This window comes from Schistocerca nitens, chromosome 12, assembly GCF_023898315.1.
Source record: "Schistocerca nitens isolate TAMUIC-IGC-003100 chromosome 12, iqSchNite1.1, whole genome shotgun sequence".
Taxonomy (NCBI): domain Eukaryota; kingdom Metazoa; phylum Arthropoda; class Insecta; order Orthoptera; family Acrididae; genus Schistocerca; species Schistocerca nitens.
This window is the reverse complement of record NC_064625.1, coordinates 15,638,876-15,661,139: the sequence shown is the minus strand read 5'-3', so window position 1 is coordinate 15,661,139 and position 22,264 is coordinate 15,638,876. Positions and strand designations below refer to the sequence as shown.

Sequence of the window (22,264 nt, the reverse complement as noted above, 5' to 3'; positions counted from 1 at the left end):
CACACACCCGTAGTGATGCCACCTGACCATGGCTGCCACTACTCATTTCAAACATTCCTGTTATTCTGTCACCCTGTATTTACCACGTGAACTCATTTGTAAAGGAATCAGATGTTTGAAGGCGTTTTGTACATGAGAAGACAGGTTCTAAAAGCCTTGGAGCAAATTTAAGTGAGAAATCATGGTCATAAGTTATAGCAAGAGAGCGGAACACACAGCTGAGTGCTGGTTACTAATGAGATAAAAGTGCTGGTCCCCAGACATTAATTGAAGAAAATTTGTTAGCAATCGGTGTATTGACCTCAAAACAACCGGAACTGGACTTGCCAAAGACGGCGCCGAAGCAGCACTGTAGCCCTTCAGAACGACGATGGTTGCCGTGTGTGGCAGCAGAACGTAGGAAATAGCGATGCGGTTGGTAGGCTCTGTGCCTGTTTACAGAGTGGACGACCTTTCCTGCCGCCGCTGGTGGGCGAGGTCAGGAAAGTTATCGTCCTCGACTCCTCTCAAAACGGTGCGCCCCGATACCAAGGTTCCGTGGTTTGTTTCTAATGGCAGATTTGCGTCCCATAAAGCTAGAACTGATAAGCTCGGTTTGGTTAGTAAGTTATATTTTGGAGAGGCTTCCACGTGCTGCAATTGCCTCTCCGAAAAGCGTGAACAGAAGAATTTGCTGGATTAATTTTTTAGGTTATTTGTATGCAACTGAATAAATTGTATTTATGACCTAATTCCATTCAAAGACTGTACGGGCACGGATATCTGTTGTCTTAACCAGTAATATAGTTGGATTCGAAGTCTCCCTGGAAGTTTAGATATAAGTCGTACATATAAAGTTAGTAGAGTTCTGCAGTCAAATGATTTGTGAACACCTATGAGTATTAAAGTGTGAGGTTTACAGTAAAACGGTCACTGTATAGGAATGCGCCAGCTTTGAAGTTTCCTATTGTTGTTTTGTGTAAATACCACTGTAAAATTAAAAATTTTCCATCTAAATAAAATCCTGTGCACTAAATTTCAGAATTGAACTTAACAAATAATTAAACAACAAGAAATCAAATTGTCACCCGTATGACGAAATGAAACGGCTGCTACGTTTTGCTTGAATGACAATGTCTCTTTGGATTTTGTCAAGACAGTCCACTGAGTCGTCTGTTATTACGGTTTTGCAGTCATGAAACTTAAAGACGTAAATGACTTATTGAAGTAGACTGCGGTTTTTTACCATTTAATTCGACATGATTCCTTCATAGGGGAGCTCACGAACGTTCATAATAGAAAAGCACAACGCTGCGGGAGTGCATTCCGTATTCCTTAGTACTTTTTTTACACACTCCGGTAAAACCGCTTGCAGGAACGAATTTCTCCGTGGATTTGGCCGTCGATTGTTCCTAACTCCTTAGAGGGAAGCGTTCCGGAATGTGGCAACAGGAGGACGTTCGCGGAATGCAACGGCTCGCCCTTTTTTCCGCCGGACACGATGGGTGGAATTGCGAAACGCCGCCGCTACGTGGAAGTGAAGCCGCCGGCCGGCCGGCTGACTGGGCACGGGCCGCCCCCGGGGTCAACGCTCTGGCTGGGGCGGCGCCGGCCGGCGCGGGTTCGACGCCCGCCGCGGCCAGCCTCAACCCGCTCCGCCTCGACTCGCCTTGCAGTGGCAGTCATTGTGACCTTACCGAGCTGAACAGTCTGATATGGAAAAGCAGAGATGAAAGGAATAAGCAGCAGCTGAACCGTAAATAGAAATAAACTTTGCATCGAAATTCGGGATCGCTTAGTAGAAGTAACGAAGCAGTTATTTCTTACAACCGAAGTAACGCAAGGATCATACTAGAAGCAGAATAGCAAACGCGAAGATGGAATTCTTCACTAAGAGGATTCTGCTAGTATCGAAGATAAACCGTAATCGGAGGAAGAAATTCCACGTAATGTACATATGGAGCACAGCATTGTATGAAAATAACTTTGGGAAAACCAGAAAGTATAAGCATTTGCAGTGGCACATAACGGACACCAGGGAATTAGTTGCGTGGAATAAAAGGGAGCCGTAAAAGGCAAAAACTGTAGGGGAAGCTGAGATCGGTATATTTCCATCGAATATAGAAACGTCGGGGATAAGAATAATTTGCGACAGGAGAAGAGGTCGTGGCCCATTGCATCAAACCAGTCTTCTGACAGGTGACGGAGTTAGCGACGGATTTTGTCTGTGATAGGACGCGCGAAGAAGAGGCTGGTGAAGTTGAGTTCGCACAAATAGTGTGTGACAACTCTGTCCGGCCTACCCCAAGAGCTCATTCTTAGGTGTTCACCTCTTGTAGACTAGAGTTCATTGAAACTACATGTAGATATTGAGTGCTTTGCATCTACATTTGTATACATCAAACTACTGTGCAGTGAATAATGTATACACATGTTTTCCAAAGTCTAAAGCACCATTACTCTCTTTCGAACCCTTCCTTACTCTATTCACCACGTGTATGCACGTACGTTGATAGTCGGCGTTTCACAGTGTGAAGGCAGAATTCTCAATCTATTGTGGTGCTGTCGTGGTGTACTTGCTTCCAGCCACGTAGACGGGACGAGTTGTTCTCACTCGTCTTCGCATAGGCCATAGCCCTATGACGCTTGGCTTCTTGCTCCGGCGAGAAGACCCCCCCCCCCCCCCCCCGCCGCTCCTCCTTTCCACGTGTGGCGCTTGTGGTGTGCAGATCACTGTGCGCCACGGTTCATTGGACTGTGTTTTATTTTCCGATCAGTGGGCTGCGGCTGATTTGCCGACGGATCTGCAATCTATTTTCGGCAACGTTCAAACAGATTTGGTTAGAGTTTTAAAGTTTTTTGAATTGTCCAAGGGTTTTTCCAAGTTTCGAGGGAGATGGTTTTAATGTGCTAAGTGTGACTGGCTCACCTACATTTTACGTGGGGGGTGAACCACTGACATTTTTGTGCCTCCCTTTTGTCGTTTTGCTTGTGTTTTAGTCTCTTGTAAAGCATCTTGTAATCTTTCCAGTTGTCTTAGCGTGTATGATCACATTTTAGTGATTTTATCCACATTCGTTTCTTTTAATGTGTGTGAGGGCGCTGTTAATCTCGCTGTTTAGCGCCCGTAAGCAAAACACACGCGGAGAGACCTAGGGCCGCTGACGTTTACTTGTTGGTGCAACTCAGTTGCAAGATAGTATTCACTTTCGGGTCACCTAGTGACACAAAAATTCATGGCATTTGTCGCGACTGTTGGCAAGAGTTCATTTCAAACCCTTTTTTTCTTTCCAATAAACTCAGCATAGAAAGAAATGCTCTTCTGCTTTATGGTGATTTGTCAAATAGCATGTAATAAAGTAGACTATCTCATCGCTTAAAATTGGCGCGTGTTCGCGTGCAGACAAAGTGGCAAGTAGTAAGTAGCCTAATTTTTTGTGGCCAGTCCGACGTAGAACTATATTTAATAAAATATACGTGAAATGTAATTATTCGCGGCTGGAATACTTTGCAGATTCTCCATATAAGAAGATAGTGTTGTGGAGTGTTACATAGCTCAGCTATATCCTATAACCGTGTGTATCGTATGTGTCGTACTAAATAGCATGCCAACGGAAATAAATAAAAATTCTGGTTCGTATGGCGAACTGAGGTACATATCGTCATGAAAACTAGGATTAAACATTGCTGGAAGATGTAAATTTTGCTTTGACGTATGTTTGGTGCAATGTTGTTCCAATGGTCGCGGTATCTTCTGCCTCGGTGTCTGTAGTACTGTGCGCCACGTACGGAGGTTTGTGAAATACTTCGACGCACTTCTTAACTTTTGTCACGACTGTTGGCAGAGTATATTTCGCTTTACGTCGCTTTTTATACGGGAAGCATGTATAGTGGCCCTCTGATCCCGCAATATTTTGTTTGGTAATGTCGTGGTCTGACATTTGATGTCGTTCGTTGTGAAAGTTGAAGTAATGTTGTTGCACGCGAATGTCTAAAACGCTTCTTTGCGCACAGGCAATATAATTTTAACTACGTGTGAGGAGACAGTGTTGGAGGCAATTTTCGAGATACGCAGTCAAGTGGGGGAGTTCCCAGTATTCCCTGCGCAGAGTGCTGCAGCAAACGGCAGTGCCCTTCAGGGCAGGCAGCACTCGTTCCCAGTATGGCGCGGAACTGCTGTGAACGTTCTAAGTATCCAGTTAAGCGCCTCGCAAGGACTCAGCTAGCTACGCCCAGGCGTCCTTCGTCCCCTGCGGCATTAGCAAGAGGCCCAGGAAGCAAACACAGTCCGTGGCCTCGCCTGGTGTTACCAACCGCGTGTGTGGACATACGGCGACTTTCGATGAGTCCGTAACTCCACCATCAGCGAAACATCAGTCCGAACGCAACAGTCGTGTCAGCAGCTAACTGGTGATTAGTCTGTACAATCGAAGTCATTGACGAAAGATTAGTTGGTCAGGAATAACATATGCGCCTTAGAAATTATTAAATGTTTTTAAAGGGAACGCACTGTCGCTTCCACAGTTGATCCTTATTTAGTACTGCCCTCCTCGTTTCTAGATATGTTAGCACTTTACTTGCAGAAGATCGCTTGGTCGCTGTCTGTTTTATTTCTTGGCCTCTCCTTCGTTTTCTTTCTCAATTTTTTTTCTTCCAGAGTTCTTGTTAAAAACATGTCTGTCAGTTTTGTTTTCCTAATTTGGATAATTTCTGTGAGGTTACTCTCGTCGCTAATCAAGGAAATTTGCATTGCTTATCTTTCTGCTCAGCTGATCATCGTTAGCGTTCTACAGAGCAACATTTCCATAGCTTCCAAGCGCTTTCATAGCCATTTAGGACCACACTCCAGATAAGCAGCGTAACAAATTTTTTATTCATTTCTATACTACACTACTTGCCCACTAGTAGTTCTGCGTTCAGTGAATACACGTTTGGCTGTTTTAAATTTCAGTAACAATAAAACTAGATCCCACCACCATTGTTACAAATCAATCTTTTTCGCCTTGCTTCTCGTAGAAGGAAATGACTCTTCCACTCCAACCCCCCTCCCCGCCCTCGAGTGCATGTATTGCAAACAATAGACTGGTCAGTTGTATTTTTCCGAGTCCCTTAGGCCCTAGCACTTTTCGGATCGGACCTATCTTCGAGAATGATACAGAAGCAACCACTCCAAAGGAACCATGGCACAGATTGTTGTACGAGGGTTCGTTAGCAATACGTAAATGCGTTTAAAAGCGGGGGTAAGTACTTGGAAATGTCACAACCGTTTGCGATCAGAACCAGACAGAACCCATTGGTCAGCGTTCGGCCTTGCGATCGATGTAGGGACGTAAACTGGCCTCAGTCCGTGGCTATGCGTTGTGGCTGACGACGAATGAGGCGGAGCGGCTGAGGCAGCGGCCACCCTGGCACCTCTCCGCCGCTTCCCCGCCCCCACTCTCCCAGGAGCTGCGCGCGCAACTCCGGCTCTGCAGGTCGCGCCGCGCGTCTGCGTGCAGTCGATTCCGATTCCTTTCCGAACTTAAAGCGGAAGGAACGTGTGGCGTAAACCCAGCTCTGGCAGCGCCCGTGAACTTTACGAAACATTTCGCTCCTGCCAAGTTTTGAAGGTGTGAGCAAAATTTTTCATTATTAAGTCAAACAATTCTGGTATCAACTTGGGAAGTCAGTTTCGTATTGTAACATAATTTTCCTCTAAATGCTTCCCCTTTAACGTGTAGAATACATGAACGAATTTTCGGGTATGCTCCCCTAAAACACACACACACACACACACACACACACACACACACACACACACACACACACACACACACACACACACGTTTTGAAAGGATTCTAGTGTAGCAGCCATAGGATTGGAGTTCCCCATTGACGTTTTTATCAAGCTTCGGTTGTTGTCAGCGACAAATGCCCCCGTTCTAACTGAGCTGTTGCTTCGCAAGTGAAGTCTGAAATATTGAACTTGGCTTCTTGCGTTGGCAGTTTAGTATATGGTGACTTCTAAGATGCTAAATACTCAGTGAAGGCTTCAGTAAGTACTGACAACAAAAGCACGTTTATATCAACATTATCAACAACGGAAATCTCAAACTAAACGTTGTAATACGAAGAAATTTTAGTAAACGTAAATTCCCCTCGGAAAATGTCAGATTTTGGCGTTGGGAGGTTCAAATGGATTTAGGTTGTAGTAGTTTCGCATACACGGAGAGAGTTGCGCAGGATAGACTAGCGAGGGGAGCTGCACCAAACCTATGCTATAGCGCATTGTCTTATATTTGTACGCGATTGGAATACACTGACTAGAAGGGTGACTGATACGGGCATGTTGCGAAAGAACATACGCAAATTCTTCTCCAATTATACTTACTGAAGTTCTTTGCTGTTTTGTAGATGGCAACAAACTCGGTTTCATTTTTTTTTTCGTTTTCTTCGGAATGAGCATAGCTTCTGTGAAGGCGGATCCGTGTACGCTTAATGTATTCTAACTGGGAAAATGAAATAACACACCATTTAGCGAACTCGTTGCACGTTTGTTATATACGAGATAGCTGTACATCTTAAGCGGCGAACACTGGGGTGTCCTCCCACTGGTGAGACAGTAGTGCGCCATTCTGGTGATATTTAAATCGCTTTAGGCCACATGGCGCGAATACTGTCAGATTCGCCCTACTGTTGAGTCGCCATAAGCTCCCTGACAGCTAGCAACACTGTTGCTAACTTTGAAGCGCAAACGGCTGCAGGCTAAAACGAGAGTCGTCTATAGACGAAACGTTGTCAGAAAATTGCAAAATCGCATGATTGGTTTCAGTAGGCGCGCGAAGCTGCTGCGTCCAGTCTACTGCAACTCGGATGTCATCTTAAGGTGCCTGTAAACGTGCAAACTTGTTTGTCAAACGCGCTATTTTCCAACCGCAATTTTGTTAAACAAGCCCCGGTAACATACAAAGAAAGTTTGTCAGTTTAACCTCACTTTGAAGCAGACGCTATTGGTGATCGTAAGGATTTAGATAGTAATGAGAATGGCACAAATGGAGACAAAGCAGTCCTAGCATTGACTTTGGCCCTGGTTGAAGAGGAAGAAAAGGCCAGACAATACACTGGTACCCTTGAAAATCTGCTAAAGGAAATACTACAGTCCAGATCCGATTATTGCATCAACTCTTGGAATGGCGTAAAAAAAACTGGTTAAGTCCCTCGTAAAACAGCAAAGTTACCCGTCAAATTCGCTACGGATAGGTCAAACAAGCTGTGCACGCACAAAGAAAGCTTGTCAGTTTAACTTTATTTTTGAAGCATATGCTTTTCGTTCATTCCCAGTACTGCCAAAATACAAATGCAGATAAAGCATTTCTAATATTAACTCTGGGACTGTGAAGAACAAGAAGCAGCAGCAGCAAACGAGACGCTTGGCCAAGGAATTGTTTAAAATGAGAAATATGCACATGAAAACCTCCTAATGGAGATGTTAAACTCAGACCCTAATGTTTAAATCAACTTACTGCGGATGGACAGTGAAACGTTTAATAACTTTAGTTATTTCGCCTTCACATTGAAGAAGACGCAGGTATGCGAAGATGTTTCTTCTAACATTTCATTAAAATACCACAATGCGGGAACATACAATAGGAATAATTGTGAGAAGAACCGAGCACATAAATTTCTTTAATGTTATTGCACTCCGGCTTGTCTGTCAAGCGTAAATATATTGTTCATGACCTATTCTTGTGTGGTATATAAGGCTGGGAAGGTTGTGATACCGTTACTTTTGTTATTTGTCACCGCTGTTTTGTTTTTATTCCTGGTCGTACAATACCATAGTTACAGAAACTCTCCATACAGTGAGATAAATTGTAATAAAGTAGTTTTCCACCGTACATATGCGGCGAAACATCGAAACGACGTCCACTGTCTTGTCAAACTTTCCGTGAAACGCGATCCGTGCTTGACAAACACCAAGCAGCACCATACGCGGTTAGACATTTGGCAAGCATAGTGAAGTTTGACAAAATGTTTGATCGTTTACGGGGACCTTAACAGCTCTACCGATCCGGACAGAGCTTCCGCCAATTCGCTCGAAGTATGTTGTCATGCTTAATTGATAGTTTCCAAAGTGCTTAAACACTTCTAGAATTTGTTGCGCTAGCGTCTTGTATCAGATTTTCTTCACAGGTCTAATCTTCTATTCCCGTTCCCTAATACTGATTTTACGAGATGGCATTATTAAATACCACTTCTTGACATAGCCGCTAAATGCGTGCTCAAGATGTTCATCGTTCGTCACCGGATACTAGCTGATTCTTCCTCTTGGTTGTAGGTATTACCTTGCAATTATCCACAGAGCTGCCATACATGACACAGGATGGACATTCAGTCCAACTCGTTCTGAAATTCCTCACGATCGTTCAACGACGATACTTTCCTTCTGCACAACAGCATCACACGCGAACAATCTTAATAGTGCTGGTGACAGTACCTTATAAATCTTTTATATGTACTGATTATTTGAGAAGCTGCTACGCTTCCTCGCCACATACCCCATGTTACTTCCGATCCTGTAGAACATTGGCCGTTCTTAATAACGTGGTGGGTACTGTTAGCCAAATATTCTTCTAGCCACGTCCAGATACTAACGGTCGTATCTTATTAGTGTCGATCGCCTTTCCAAAATGTAGGCAAACAGACTCTGACAGTTCACCTGCATCCATTGTTTGTGAAGTGCCGTGTGTGAATAAAGCAACCTGTTTGACACGAATTATTTTCTCTAAATGCGTTTTGATTCTTTGAGAAAAGTTTCCCTCCAGGAGCGGCATTGCTTAGAATAATACCTAGAATCCTGCTCGAAGTAGACATGCTGTTCTTTCCGTCTCCATCAGCAGATTTGCAAGACTATCGGGTCTATAAAAACGGGCAACGTTACGATCTAGGGACAATTTCTTCGTATGGCGCCTCGAATGCCACGAGTGAAGGGCACGGGTATTGGAAATAGCGCGGCCGCCAGTGCTAACGCAACTGCGCCCGGCTGGTACGCAGTACGCATGCGCGCCGCCGCGCCTGCCCGGAAGCCGGGGCAGCCGCAGGCGGCCTCAAGGCGCTTCCGATGGGCGGCCTTGCGGCGCGAGACACGGGACGGACGCTGCGAGCGGCCGCAGCCAGTGCGCTCTGGGCTGCCGCCGTTGCCTGCCACGCGACGGATGGGAATCTCACCGCGAGGTCCGGCCAGCGAAGCTCACCAAGGTACGATGACGGCCCTGCGGGAAGCTCAGCCCGGAAGCGAGCAAAAAACAGACGACGAGCGAAAGTGGATTTACTCCTTTACAATGTTAACTAGATCGCTAGAAACTGATGCGGATATCCACAGTAATAATTACTTTCTGCATAAATGTCCCCGCCATAGTGAATCGGCAGATAACTTTTGTGGTAATAACTTCGTGGTTAAGTTGGCAGCTAATGTCGATCCTACCATTTTTTAAAATTTGTATTATGTACGATTGCTGATAATAATTGGTTTAAATCACTACTTTCGCCCACTTGGGACAGTGTGCCACTGGTTGGCTGTAATGGCAGTTTCCTGCAAGGACTAGACTGACACATCCTTTCACACAATTATACGTACATCCTGTTTTCGTCATACCGGCAGCAGCCTTATGTCTTGAGCCACCACTATTCAGCTGTCACTTAACCAATTATTGACAGTTTGTGCAAAGTATGTGACTGTCATTTGGAGCCTTCGTTCCATGTTCAGATTCCTATTTGTGTTTCACGTACAAAATGCTGTGCAGTAACAAATCGGCAAATCTCTAGACATCCCTCTTTGATATCTGTCGGTAGTTCCGCATTGTGACACTTCCTATGTTGAGAAGTTCAGTGTGTCAACAGGACTGTGTGCTGTGCTGAATTAATGTGCATTTGACAGCATGCAGTATGTGTGCAACTTATAACAACTTCGTTTTACTTCCCAATGTTGGGGATATGTTCCACAGAAAACTTCACAGAATCGTTTTTCGAGTAACTGTAATTTCTGGACTGTGTCGAGAATCGCAAACTGTGTGGACATAATACAATAATAAATTCCTTAATAAAGCTGTTATAGTGTGAAATGAAATTGTATGCAATAATTTAGTGGTCTCCAAATACATCTGAAAATCTCATATTACATCAACCATTGAAGTATGTAGAAAACTTTGTGGTAAAACACACATAGTCTTGAGCACTTCATGCCAACTATCACTACTTTTGAGAACATTTCCAGATGTGAGAGGAGGAGGTTGTGACTTACATTCATTAGGACCAGGAAGAACATTTCATCTGTTTCCTGTATACTGTGACACATCTAAAGTGCTCCAAACATGACCTCAACAAATTGTTACTGAAACAGATTGAGCCTTAGGAGTCACCTTCTATACACTGCTGTATTTCTTCATGTTCACCAGCATGACAATGTACAGTCTTGTTCTTGGCCTGCCCCCATGTGCTTATTCCACAAATATATGTAGCAAATCCAAGCCATAGGTATGTTATGTCTTCAGTCAAGTGACCTACACACACTTTGCTCCAAGGTGATTCTGCACGACTTGCAAAATGTTAGTTGTTACAAATGTTTGACAGTTTGTCTCTGAGCAGTCAGTAGCTCTCACCGCATGCTGCAAAGAAAATATTTTTGTGAAAGTATATCGTGGGAACGACTAACATTTTGTAAATTTAATTTCATCAGTGAACAGTGTGATCAGGACCTTTACAATGCTTTTTTTGATTCTGTTTGTGTAATTTCACTTGTCTTTTGTGTGTGTGTGTGTGTGTGTGTGTGTGTGTGTGTGTGTGTGTGTGTGTGTGTGTGTGTGTCAGTCCACCAGAAGAAAATTATTACATGCCAGTTTGATTTTTCAGTGCACTTCCTGTGGAAAGTGTTCAAATACCTGAATTGTTTCGATTTTAATGCAACACACGAGTTCTTGAATGCCAAGTGGGAAAGCCATTACTTTCCAATTTTGACAACAAGTGTTAGACACTGAATATCGTAATTTCTCTCTTTTTAGGGTTTCATACCCCAATCTGTTGTCCATATCTCGTGTGTTACGGACTCCGTTCTATCTTCCCTTGATGGTGTATACAACCTAAACTTGTAAATAATTGCAATCAAAAGATGCAGCCATATGTCAGGTATTTCGATACTTACAAACTTGTTTTTCAGAACCTATTAATGACCTATTTACAGACATGTCTGTTGTGGTGGTGTAGCCATAAAGTACTCGCCCGGAAACCGAGAAGTCATGGGGTCAAAGCTCGGTCGGACCACTGACTTCCCAGTGTTCATTTGAACCTAACCTTCACCTGTCGACAATGTAAAGAGTTGCCAGAAGCAACACGTGGTTCGGGTTCCACATTGAACTGTAGGCCAGTCGCTTCTCCTGGGTTGGATGACTGAGGTAGTTCAGGGATATACATCTACATTTACACTCCGCAAGCCACCCAACGGTGTGTGGCGGAGGGCACTTTACGTGCCACTGTCATTACCTCCCTTTTCTGTTCCAGTCGCGTATGGTTCGCGGGAAGAACGACTGTCTGAAAGCAAGTTGCCAAAGTAGCATCCAGTATGAGCCCTGCTTGCACATGCCAAGTTTTTTGCAGTAGTCTGAGGAATGTGGTTTGAGTTTTGGTAGCACTTCCTTAATTGTGTGATTGACGGGCATTATTCCCACACTTTGTCTCTCAATATGTTTTCCCGTCATCAGATGTTGTGCTTTAATCCAGTTTCAATAAATTATATGGACAAGAGGTCAGAGGAGCTGAATAGTATTCTGTTACCACACACAGTAAGACGGTTTAAAGATTATTGCTCATTGTACTTGCACACTAGTTGAGCAACGAAAATGGAGACTATCTGATTGGAGGAGTATAACTTTCATAGATAACCAAAAATTTACTTCATATTTCATTGGCATTAAAGTAATTTGAAGAAATAAATTTCCTAGACTGGCTAGAAATCAGTAATTGGGCATTTAGATTGTGCAATACATTTGTTTATAAGGGTTGTATGGTGTGACAAGGTAGAAATGCTCGAACTGATGATTTTGCAGAACCAGAAAGTAGGTAGAGCACAGTTTATTGCATTAAAAAGTGGCTTTGGCGATGGAAAAGTAAAACACTTGTTGAAGACAATATTTTAACAGACCAGAATAAATAAATTGCTTTAAAATGTGAATATCCCAGACATGACTTAGTTATCTGTGAGGGTATAGAGCAGGCAAATAAAAATTTTTTGAAGTGTATTTACGAGCAAAGATCAATTGCATGCACATTTCCAATCGCATGTGAACATTACGGAAATATGAATGTATACATATGTTTCATATAATTAAGTATGTGACCAAATTTGTTTACCCTGAGTTTAAGATAAAACATGCCCACTTTCATAAACAGATGGATGCAAAAAGTGTGGATTACTTACCGTTAATCAGTTGTTTGTATTTGTACGCTTCTGACGCTTTTTGTGACTACTAGTGGACTGCCTTCTCAATGGCGACACATTAATCCAAAGAGGTAATTTATTTCAGTTTTTCTGTATCTGCTCTTTGTATCGTATACAATTCATGGTTGTAGACTGTCATTTACCCCCACACACCTCTCTGAAAACTAGCCCAGATATATTATGTTCATAACCTGTTGTTTCTGTAAAGTGCAAGGGATCTTGAATTTTCAGGTGACAGAGTCCCAGTTCTAGGCGGAGACATAGACACAATCAAAGCAGCGCAGTGCAAGGAAGGCAGTCCCAAGCAGCAGCCTGAGCCATTAGCAACACACACTAACGAACACACGCATTACTTGGACATAAACTTGCCAGAAATGGAGAGAGAGTCAAATCCCATGCAGGCACTTTGCCGTTCTGGATGTGGTTTCTACGGATCACCAGCTACTGACGGTCTCTGTTCACTTTGCTACAAGGTACAGGAAGTGAAAGTGCTGTGTAAACTACACAGTTTTGTTATTTTTAATTATTGTGAATTTGATGTTGACCATAGATGCAGTTGCTTGTATAGTATTTAAGACTAACACTAGTTTTGATTATATCTTGCAGTAATTGCATATCTGACTGCATTCTTAAAATTTGAAAAGTATCATGATTGTCTTCAAATGTTTCCTTTGTCTGGAGTGCATAAATTTTTCATTTTCATTATAAGTCTGTTAGTCAGGTTTTTTTTTCTTTTGGCGGAGTTAAAAAATGGTACTAAGCTGCTCCTTTTTGTGTAATAAAATTTAAAGTGATTCTTATTTTATGTAATATGTGTTGAATCCTGTAAAGCCCTAAACGAAGTTTCTTACCTTTATAAGTTAAATTGTGTGTCATTTCAATTTGCTCATGGTACTTCCCGTTGACAATAAAATTGCCCGCCGTATCTCATTCCTTAACTTGATTCAGTACGGCTCAGTTCTCTCAAAGGTTTTGTTTTAAAGTTGAGCATTAATGGTGATACTCAACAGTACTGCAGACATGTTTATTGACTAAGAGCTGGCCTATATGCATTTCTTATAGGTTCACTGTGAATACAGTGGAAGAGCAGTAAGACAACACTACTGTGCTTTCCCTGATAGCAACCACCCATGTAAGTGCTGTCATGTGTCTAAAGATTGTTGCGTTAAGCTGTTTGGTGCCCTATGTTTTGGTGATAGCACACACAGGCATATACTTCCACGGAAATAAGGGTGACTGTGATAAGACGGAATAAATCGTGATTACATTACTACTCTGTAAAGAGCTGTTGGAGTCCATTCATTCCTTACATTAAATTACTCTGAAGGTATCCGTGAACAACCTCTGTTAGTTTGTCCCAGTTGTGGTTCATGTGTGCGCGCTTCTCTCTCTCTCTCTCTCTCTCTCTCTCTCTCTCTCTCTCTCTCTCTCTCTCTCTCTCTCTCTCTCCCCCGCCATTATTGGAAACATACGGTGAAACTACAGTAAACAAGTACAATGGAGACTAGAAATGTTTGCAGGGGTCAGTTGTGCATATACTGTCAACCCCAATCACATGCTGACTTGAGATATGCTGACTGAAGCATCCTCACTCCCAGGAGCAGTAATAATGTAGAATAATACATACTTCTATATATAAACAGCAAAAACAATCAGTTATTGACAATTATTTAATTGTAACTTTGTGAATAATTTTGTCATATATACATGTATGTACATACGTACTGGAAGGGTGCCTGGGTGGAAAAACAGAGATTTGACACAGGTTACTTAATTACATTGAGATTAATTAAAACTTTGTAGCAATTCTGTTACATAGATCTGTCTTGAACAGATGATAATCGTAACACTAACTCTGACTTCACGAGATTTTCAACAATCATTACATAGTTTGCCTTCAGGTTTCGACAGTGATCTTGTTGAACACACAGCAGACCCCTGTGGCACTCTGTGCAGTGTTCGTTGCCCTATCCCGCTCCTTCTGTGATGTAGGTATGTCTGCTGACAAACTCTAACCGTCGCATATCACACGGGGAATACCTCGAGGAAACAATAAAACTATAATAGAAGTACTGCTCTGGTACAGATACAGAAATGATGCATTTTGTGGTGTAATCTGTGCTTGTTCATGTATAGGCTATAAGGGTACAAAAAATGGGCTGCAGGAGGAAGGTATGATATTTTAATGTATTAGTAAATTCGTCGTGCACAGCAGTTGGTATGTAATGACAGTGCCACAGGTCCTTAGTTATACTCAGGAACTCGTGTGCTCTTCTCCTTTATACACTGGTACAGTCCACTTGCATCAAATGAAAGATTCAGCTGATGAGTTTTCAGTTAAATGGACAGTGGCGGAGATGGGTGAATCGGGTTTTGGAGGGTATGGAGATTCACAATTGTTAAGGCTTTCGTGGCCACTTGTTGACAAACTGCCTATTGGCTTCTGTCTCGGGTTCTTCGGCCGACGTTAATCTAATGATTTTTCTGACGTTTTGCCAGCACGTGTGGCTGGCATTGTCAAAGCTTCGCCCTCCATTGCTGGTGGTGAACTGGAGCCGAGCTCGCGGCCGCAGACTATATGTGATGGAGATTGCAAGTTCAGAGATGACTATGTAGGATCATCTAACAAGTTCAAAGTATCTCATTCCTGATCTTTGAGCATTTTCATTTCCCAGTTACACTATTTCTCCTTTATATTTTGTAATGTATGAGTAACCACTGATGAGGATAGGTGAAACACGTGGCAAACCTTCAGCAGAGCTCATATGTCTTAATTGTCAAAATGTACATAGTCAGCGGTTCCTTCATTTCAGATGTACAACCTGTGCTTACTCTGGGAAGTGGACCAATAGTAAGATTGTTTATTTTCCAGGAGGCATTGAAGAAGAAACAGCAGCCACCTCCTACTTCGTCACCACCGGCAACAAGCCTGGACACTGCCCAGCCCACTATTCCTGTAATCGCGCCGCCTTCCACACCAGCTACCTCATCGGACCACACAGCAGCCACCCCAGTAATTGGGGGGGCCTCAGCCAAAGACGTGAGTGTAGTGTGTCACTAATGTGGCGATGTGAGAAGATCGTGAAGTGTGTGGCATAGTTCTGAAGCATCTGTCTTATGTGTAAATGTTTCTTACTGCCTAAAATCACCTCTGGTGAAAGCTTCATATAGCAAGCTTGTATTCAGTAGCTCAGCTCATGTTTTTGTTGTGGTCTCCCTAATAGAAGATACATTGTTCAGTTATGTCTAAATTTCCCCATAAATGTAACTGAAAACTATTAAGACAAAATACGTTGATGTAAAGGAAAATATCCTTTCCATAAATGTGTGAATGGCTTCATACAGCTGATATAACATTCACGTTCCTGTAAATGGATAGATAAAAAATCTGTTCATCAAGAAGCTGCAGCAGCAGGAGAATACACACAAAAAAGGTTTAACTTTTACAAGCTTTCTGAGCCTGTAGCAGCTGCTCCTGGCAGAGTAGTTGAAGTGTAAGAAAGAGGGGTGAAGGAAAAGGGGTACAGTTTGGAAAAGTCATCCAGAACCCCCAGTTCATGGGAGACTTACTGGATGGCATGAGAAGGGAAGAAGAAAGACTGTCACCCACCCTGACCTGCGGTTCTGGGCGACTTTTCAAAATTGTACCCCTTTCCCTAAACATCTCCAGTTCTTTTCCTTCACTTCCCGTCCTTCCCTTTCAACTCTTCTGCCAGGAGGAGGAGCTACTGGCTCCGAAAGCTTGCTTAAGTTAAACCTTTCTGGATGTATCTACTGCTGCTGCTTTGTGAGTTGATCCTTTTATCTACCCAATTATGTTATATTGTCAACAATTACATTTGTTGTTCGTGTGCACATCATGCTCCATTTTGTTCCAGAAGGACGCAGAGGGAGCAGCGGGAGGCTGCAGCAGCAGTGCTGATAATTCTGTCAGCAGTGGGGATGCAGACGAGAGCTACGATGGCAAAGACTCTGAGAAGGAAGCTAAGAAGAAGAAAAACCGCTGTGCAACCTGCCGCAAGAAGGTTGGCCTTACAGGTGACGTCTCACTACCCTTCCTTCACATTAATTTGCCTGTTCATTCTACTTCTTTGATTAAACATTTGTATGCTTTTTATGCTCAGTCGTGGGCTGGGAGCAAGCTGCAAAATGTGGTAGATCAGATGTTTCTTCAGTCACCTGAACTTCCATAAAGTTTGATGTGGGTGGGGTCTTTAAATATGTGTACCTTTTAATTTCTGAACTATGTGAGCAGTTAAATTTTGTATTTACTTCTTTCCACATACAGTTTTTATGGTATGGTACAAGCAAAACATGCATAATGTGTAGAAGCATATAAAATATTTGAGTGTTAGTGTTCTTCTCTCCTCTGCAACAAACAAAACATCAATGTCGGGCAGGGGCAACTGTCACCTTGATATTTGTGGTAATGTTACATAGTGTTCTAGCTATGTTGCAAGATATTTGTGTATTCACTGTTATGTACATGTTCTTAGATAATCGTCCTTTTGTGACAAGTGTAAGCACATAAGATTCAAATATTTGAATATTTAGAATAGATAAGAACAGGAGGTCTACATCCCAGGACAACCAGGAAATTCAAGAAAAACCTGGGATATTTTTAGAAATAAAAGAAATTTTCATTGCTTTGGTTTCCAGTTAAATTTTTGTAATTTTGACTGGCAAGAACCGATGCTCTAACAAAGAATTTTATTTTGTCGCGCTACTGCAGAATAATAGTGCAGTAATAAAACATGCAGGAGAGAATAACACCAAAATAAAACTTCAGTTGCAAAGAAAATTTGCCATTTTATAAAGCACAGTGCCCACACAAGTGATAGCTGACAGTAAGATGTGTAAAAGCGTTCAGGACAAAGACTATACAATACTTCATAACAGCAAACTGCTTTCAATGAGTGTAACATGGCAACTGTATGCATCAAAGTAAATTTAATTCCACACAAGATAAATTGTTAACTGGGAGAATGCGCGATGAATTTCGTAAATCATGGAGCATTTTACTCAGATTCAAAACTTAACATTTTCATGACCATCTATTTATGCCTGACTTAAAATTTTTGTAGCACATTTGTGCTATATATCTTAAAAGATACATACACACACACTCTCTCTCTCTCTCTCTCTCTCTCTCTCTCTCTCTCTCTCTCTCTCTCTCTCTCTCAAAAACCAATATTATATGTGGAAGCTTAGTTTTTCTTGTAGCTACGCTGTTTGTGTATTAATTCAAACCATTAAATCTTTCCATTTGTGTGAATGTGTTACTGAAGAGGCATGTTTATACTGGCTGAATACATTACGTGATATGCTCTGAATTTCTGCAGTCCTTAGCTAGCGAAATGACTTGGCATAAGCTATAACTGGCTGACAAAAGCACATTGTGATACGGATTTCAGTGCTTGGGAAACTACGGTGCTGAATTTGTGTATTTGGTGGAATTCATATTTATACTTTCCTAATACGAAAATATGTAGTGTACCTGTGGCTTCGCATTGATCTTTCCAAAACTTTTTTCCCGTCCTTTGTTTGGTTGCATAAAGTGCCGGCTATTTTTATGCTGTTGTATAAAAACTTTACCATTCAAAGGATTGATAAGTTTTACAGCTATGAGGGAAAGTATGTTGTCATTTCACATTAGGAAAAAAAAAGAAAAGAAAAAGTGTATGTGGACACCCTGAAGAAGCAAATAATTCAATAGTTTCTTTGTAGCTCTGTGAAATGCCATGTGTAAGCTGTGATCCAAAAGTAATACATATTTAAAAGCATTTCATTCATTTGTCTACATCAATGTTATTCTCTTCAAAATAGTTCTCATTAGTGCTATATGCTTACACCAGCACTTTGTCCACTGCTTGAAACGCTTTTTCAGGTACTATCTTCGGAAAATTTTCAGCTCTGTTATGCGTTTTTCTCGTTCATACTTATAAAATGGCAACTCTTTAAGGTTTCTCCTTAATTTTAGGAACTGAAAATAGTCACATGGCACCATGTCTGGCAAATATGGAGGCTATGACATCATTACAGTATTAGTTCCAGCCAATAATTCACTAACAAGCAAAAAATCATGATAAAGTGTATTATTGTGATGCAAAAGCCATGAATTTTTGCCATGGCAGTCAGTTGCTTGCATATACATTAATGACAATTGAACTTGCATCTTACTGCACTGATATAACCATGCAGTGGTTGAAATCTATATCTGCAATAAACAAATTATTTGTGACGGACTGCTGTATATTTTCTCAAATTTAGTTGCTGAGCACACCCATTCCATAGGGAGTCAAACCCGATATACCCAGGTTTCGCCACCTGTTAGAACATGTTTCACTATTTGTCATTTTCGACTTTGTATAGTGACTCGTGATCAGCTTGCATTCACAGCTATTTTTGTTCAAAGTTCAACAGTATTGAAACATACCCTCTTATTTCATAGGCAAAATATTCAAAAGAATTTCACGGCATGACCCAGTTACTATGAGCACCTTATCAGGGTATCAGTCACTTGTCTTGCTGAATGTTTTCATGGCCTCCATCAAAAAGCTTATAGCTCTCGTAAACATTTGTATCATTCATAGCGCACACACACTAAAGCAATATTTACATTGATAAAATTCCACTGCTTTATATTCTGTTCTCTTAGAAAAATAACACCCCTCGTATTTGGCTGCTGTGTATGTAACCTTAGTGGGAATTTGAAGTTGTAAACAAAACTGAGCCAGCAAAAAGATTTCCGGTTTTTGTATATATGTAGTTAGTTTTATGGGCCACTGCATTTTGAAGATAGTTTTATACAAACATGGTGCTAAAGTGCTGACAAGGTTATTAACAGTTAATTAGATATGGATATTTAGGCAAGTTTGCTCCTTTTTCAGACAAGGTACTTGTTTCATTTCTGTTGGTTGTGCTGCACTCTATTTGAAGCCTTTAGAGTTGAAAGCTAGAAACTTTGTTAGTTCTAAAGATGTGTCCAAATAATTCACACAATAAGCCTCACAACTCAAGAGTGAAAAGGTTTGCTGATTTAGGTTTCAGACTTGAGGATTGTACAAAGCTGATGATACAGACAGCCAGTGGCAAAATAAAAAATTGGGTAACATTCTATACAATCTCGAGAGAGATGTGCTATTATTTCAAGATTTCCACAAGGGATGCATGGAAAGGACTCTGAAAACTACAGTTTCATTGAGGTATTATCTGTACCATTGAAGCATTATAACGAGGTTTTAATTAAGTGTTGTGGCAGTTCCAGTAATATGTAATATTTTGGCTTTGGTCACATGCTACTTTAACTTAAAAAGAATTTTGCATCTGCATTCGCAACAGATATTGCTAAGAATCTTAAAACGTTAATTTGTTTCAGGCTTCGAATGTCGCTGTGGTGGCCTCTTCTGTGCGGTCCACCGATACAGTGACAAACACGAGTGCACGTTCGACTACCGCGAGATGGGCGCCCAGGAGATCCGTCGCAACAATCCTGTCGTCGTCGGCGAGAAGATTCAGAAAATTTGAGCCACCACACGATCCCGTCCCCACCACCACCCTGCACTGTGCCTAGTTTAGAAGTCAGGACAGCTATTTCGTAACTAGGGATCAATACACAACTACTGACACAGAATTACAGGGAAAGGCAGAAAGTCAGCTTATACATTCACAAAATCTTGGAAATCGTGTAAATGGCAGCTGTCTCAAAATCCACGAATTTTTATTATTCATTAAAAATGCAGATTGCATTTGATTATTATGAAAAGCAATTGTGCCATTGTGACAGTGAACAAAGTGAACGTTCTGCAACAGTTTTCTCAGATTGGTGAAGGAAGTCGTATACAGGGACGAGACTGCTGAACGGAGGCTGCTGGTGGGGTGACTGGAGCCCGTGTGCACTTTTATATATAATATACATTCTATATACCAGTTTCGTGTTTTTCATATGTAGTGACAATAATGGATAAGTTAAGATGGGATGCACATCATCAAAGATATGCGTGTGAGTTATTTCCTATGCATGACAAGTGTCCGCGAAAGAAATTTGTCGTGCTTACTTGGACACAATCATTCTTTCATATTTTGTTGCACTGAGCTGCTTTCTCAGGGCTACAGAATACGAAAATAGTGTAGAAGGTTAATGCGTTTAGTCAGGGACTCCAATGGAATGAACTCTTTTGTTATTTCACAATGCATGATGAATTTGTCCCAGTGAGTGGTTAAGAATCTTGTAATTGAAATGCGGTGCTCATAAAATTAAAAAGTTTTTCACAGTTAGTATTCTGTTCTGCAGGGACGTGTAGGTGATTCCATAAATTTATTTTGAAATGTCAGTAATGAATAACAATATGCTCATATTACTTAGGGTATAATCTGTTGGTTGTTTGTTTTTGTTTGTCGCTTTGGCAGTCTTGCAAATCTGTACTGTTTTTTAATTTTAGTGTTTGTAGAAGTCGGTAAATTTCTGATTACAAAGTTAGATGTAACTGACCACCATTTCAAGTAACTGTAAATAAATAAGGGGACTGTCATGATACTACTTTCAGAATGCAAGTTTTTGTTAAATAGGGGATGTTGTGTGTGACCTTGTTGTTTCAAATTGCTTTTTGGTCTTGATTTACTTAAGAAGCATGGAGTAAAATTGTAGAAATTTGTGGAAATTCTCTTCAGTTATTGTTTGCATTGTGCGTGTGATTGTGTGTTGCCCTTAGAGACACCACGATGTCAACCAGTTTTCTATTCTACATAGACAACATTATTTTCTGCTCTTTGGCATGCTAACAGCTTTCTGAGGGCTCGCAGAACGGAAGCTACTAGACTTACATTGTTACGCTGTTGACATTTGGTGGCTCTTTCGGGTATACTTATTACTACGTGATATTGGGACTGAAATAAAAAGTATATATATTGCTTATGTAATCCAATAATTTTTTCTTTGCACATCAGTTATCTATTTTCCAAATGTGTTTCTTCTAGAGTGCCATGCCACTTTAGACAGGCAGTCAGCTTTGCCAGCTGTTTCCAGCAATTTAAAATTCTGTCGTGGTGTTGTGGATAGGAAAATTGTATTATGATTTAATTTTTGATTTCACCTGTCATTCACATTTGGAATGTGAGAGATCTTCCTGCTCTCTCTCTCTCTCTCTCTCTCTCTCTCTCTGTCTGTGTGTGTGTGTGTGTGTGTGTGTGTGTGTGTGTGTGTGTGTGTGTGTGTGCGCGCAGCAAGATCTCTCTGCACGGGATTAGTTAGTTGTGATTAAGCTGAGTCCATTAGTCACTGTCTGATGCTGTATGTTTAAAAAAGTTATCGTAAAGTTTTCCCCTCTACCTAAGAATTTTTATTTACTATCACAATTACACTGTAACTTATTACGAAAAACAGTGTTTAATTTTTAATCATCTACATTATTGTTCTGAAAACATTGTATGTGAGGAAATAATAAACCTTCCAATCAATTATTATTATTCTTCACTAAAGAAAGCATCCTCTAAACAAAATAAATAATTACTGTACCAATCATTTGGCCCAATGTAACTAATTTTCATTCAGTTGGGTGCTGTGAAATGCAGTTTGTTGCATCAGAACAATCTTTGTAATATCTTACTCGATTAACCTCAAGGATTAGTGCTAATATAGACTTGCTATCTCCAGATTTAAGGTTCCTTGATAAATAAAATGACAAGCATCTCACTTGGCGGATAATAAAGATTGAGAATTCAACAGGTAATGTTATGAAATTGCTGTTGAAATGCAGATTTCATATCACCTACATTGACTTTCCCATGTATGCTGGCACGTTGTGAGTGTTGTGTTGA

At 41.3% G+C, this 22,264-nt stretch overlaps 1 protein-coding gene across 4 annotated transcripts in view; it reads left to right on the top strand.

Moving 5' to 3' along the window:
- The window catches only part of LOC126215368 (AN1-type zinc finger protein 6), a 107,950-nt gene extending 86,583 nt beyond the window's left edge, over positions 1-21,367 (top strand). For 2 of the 4 annotated variants that reach the window (XM_049942062.1, XM_049942063.1), the window contains 4 exons: positions 12,680-12,921; positions 15,321-15,488; positions 16,327-16,486; positions 19,827-21,367. In XM_049942062.1, coding sequence (XP_049798019.1) covers positions 12,823-12,921; positions 15,321-15,488; positions 16,327-16,486; positions 19,827-19,975 — 576 coding nt within the window. In that variant the 5' untranslated portion in view covers positions 12,680-12,822 and the 3' untranslated portion in view covers positions 19,976-21,367. Of the gene's footprint in view, positions 1-9,091; positions 9,217-12,679; positions 12,922-15,320; positions 15,489-16,326; positions 16,487-19,826 lie in introns of those variants that run through there. The other 2 variants (XM_049942061.1, XM_049942060.1) reach the window with 2 other exon arrangements.
- Positions 21,368-22,264: the final 897 nt, after the last annotated feature.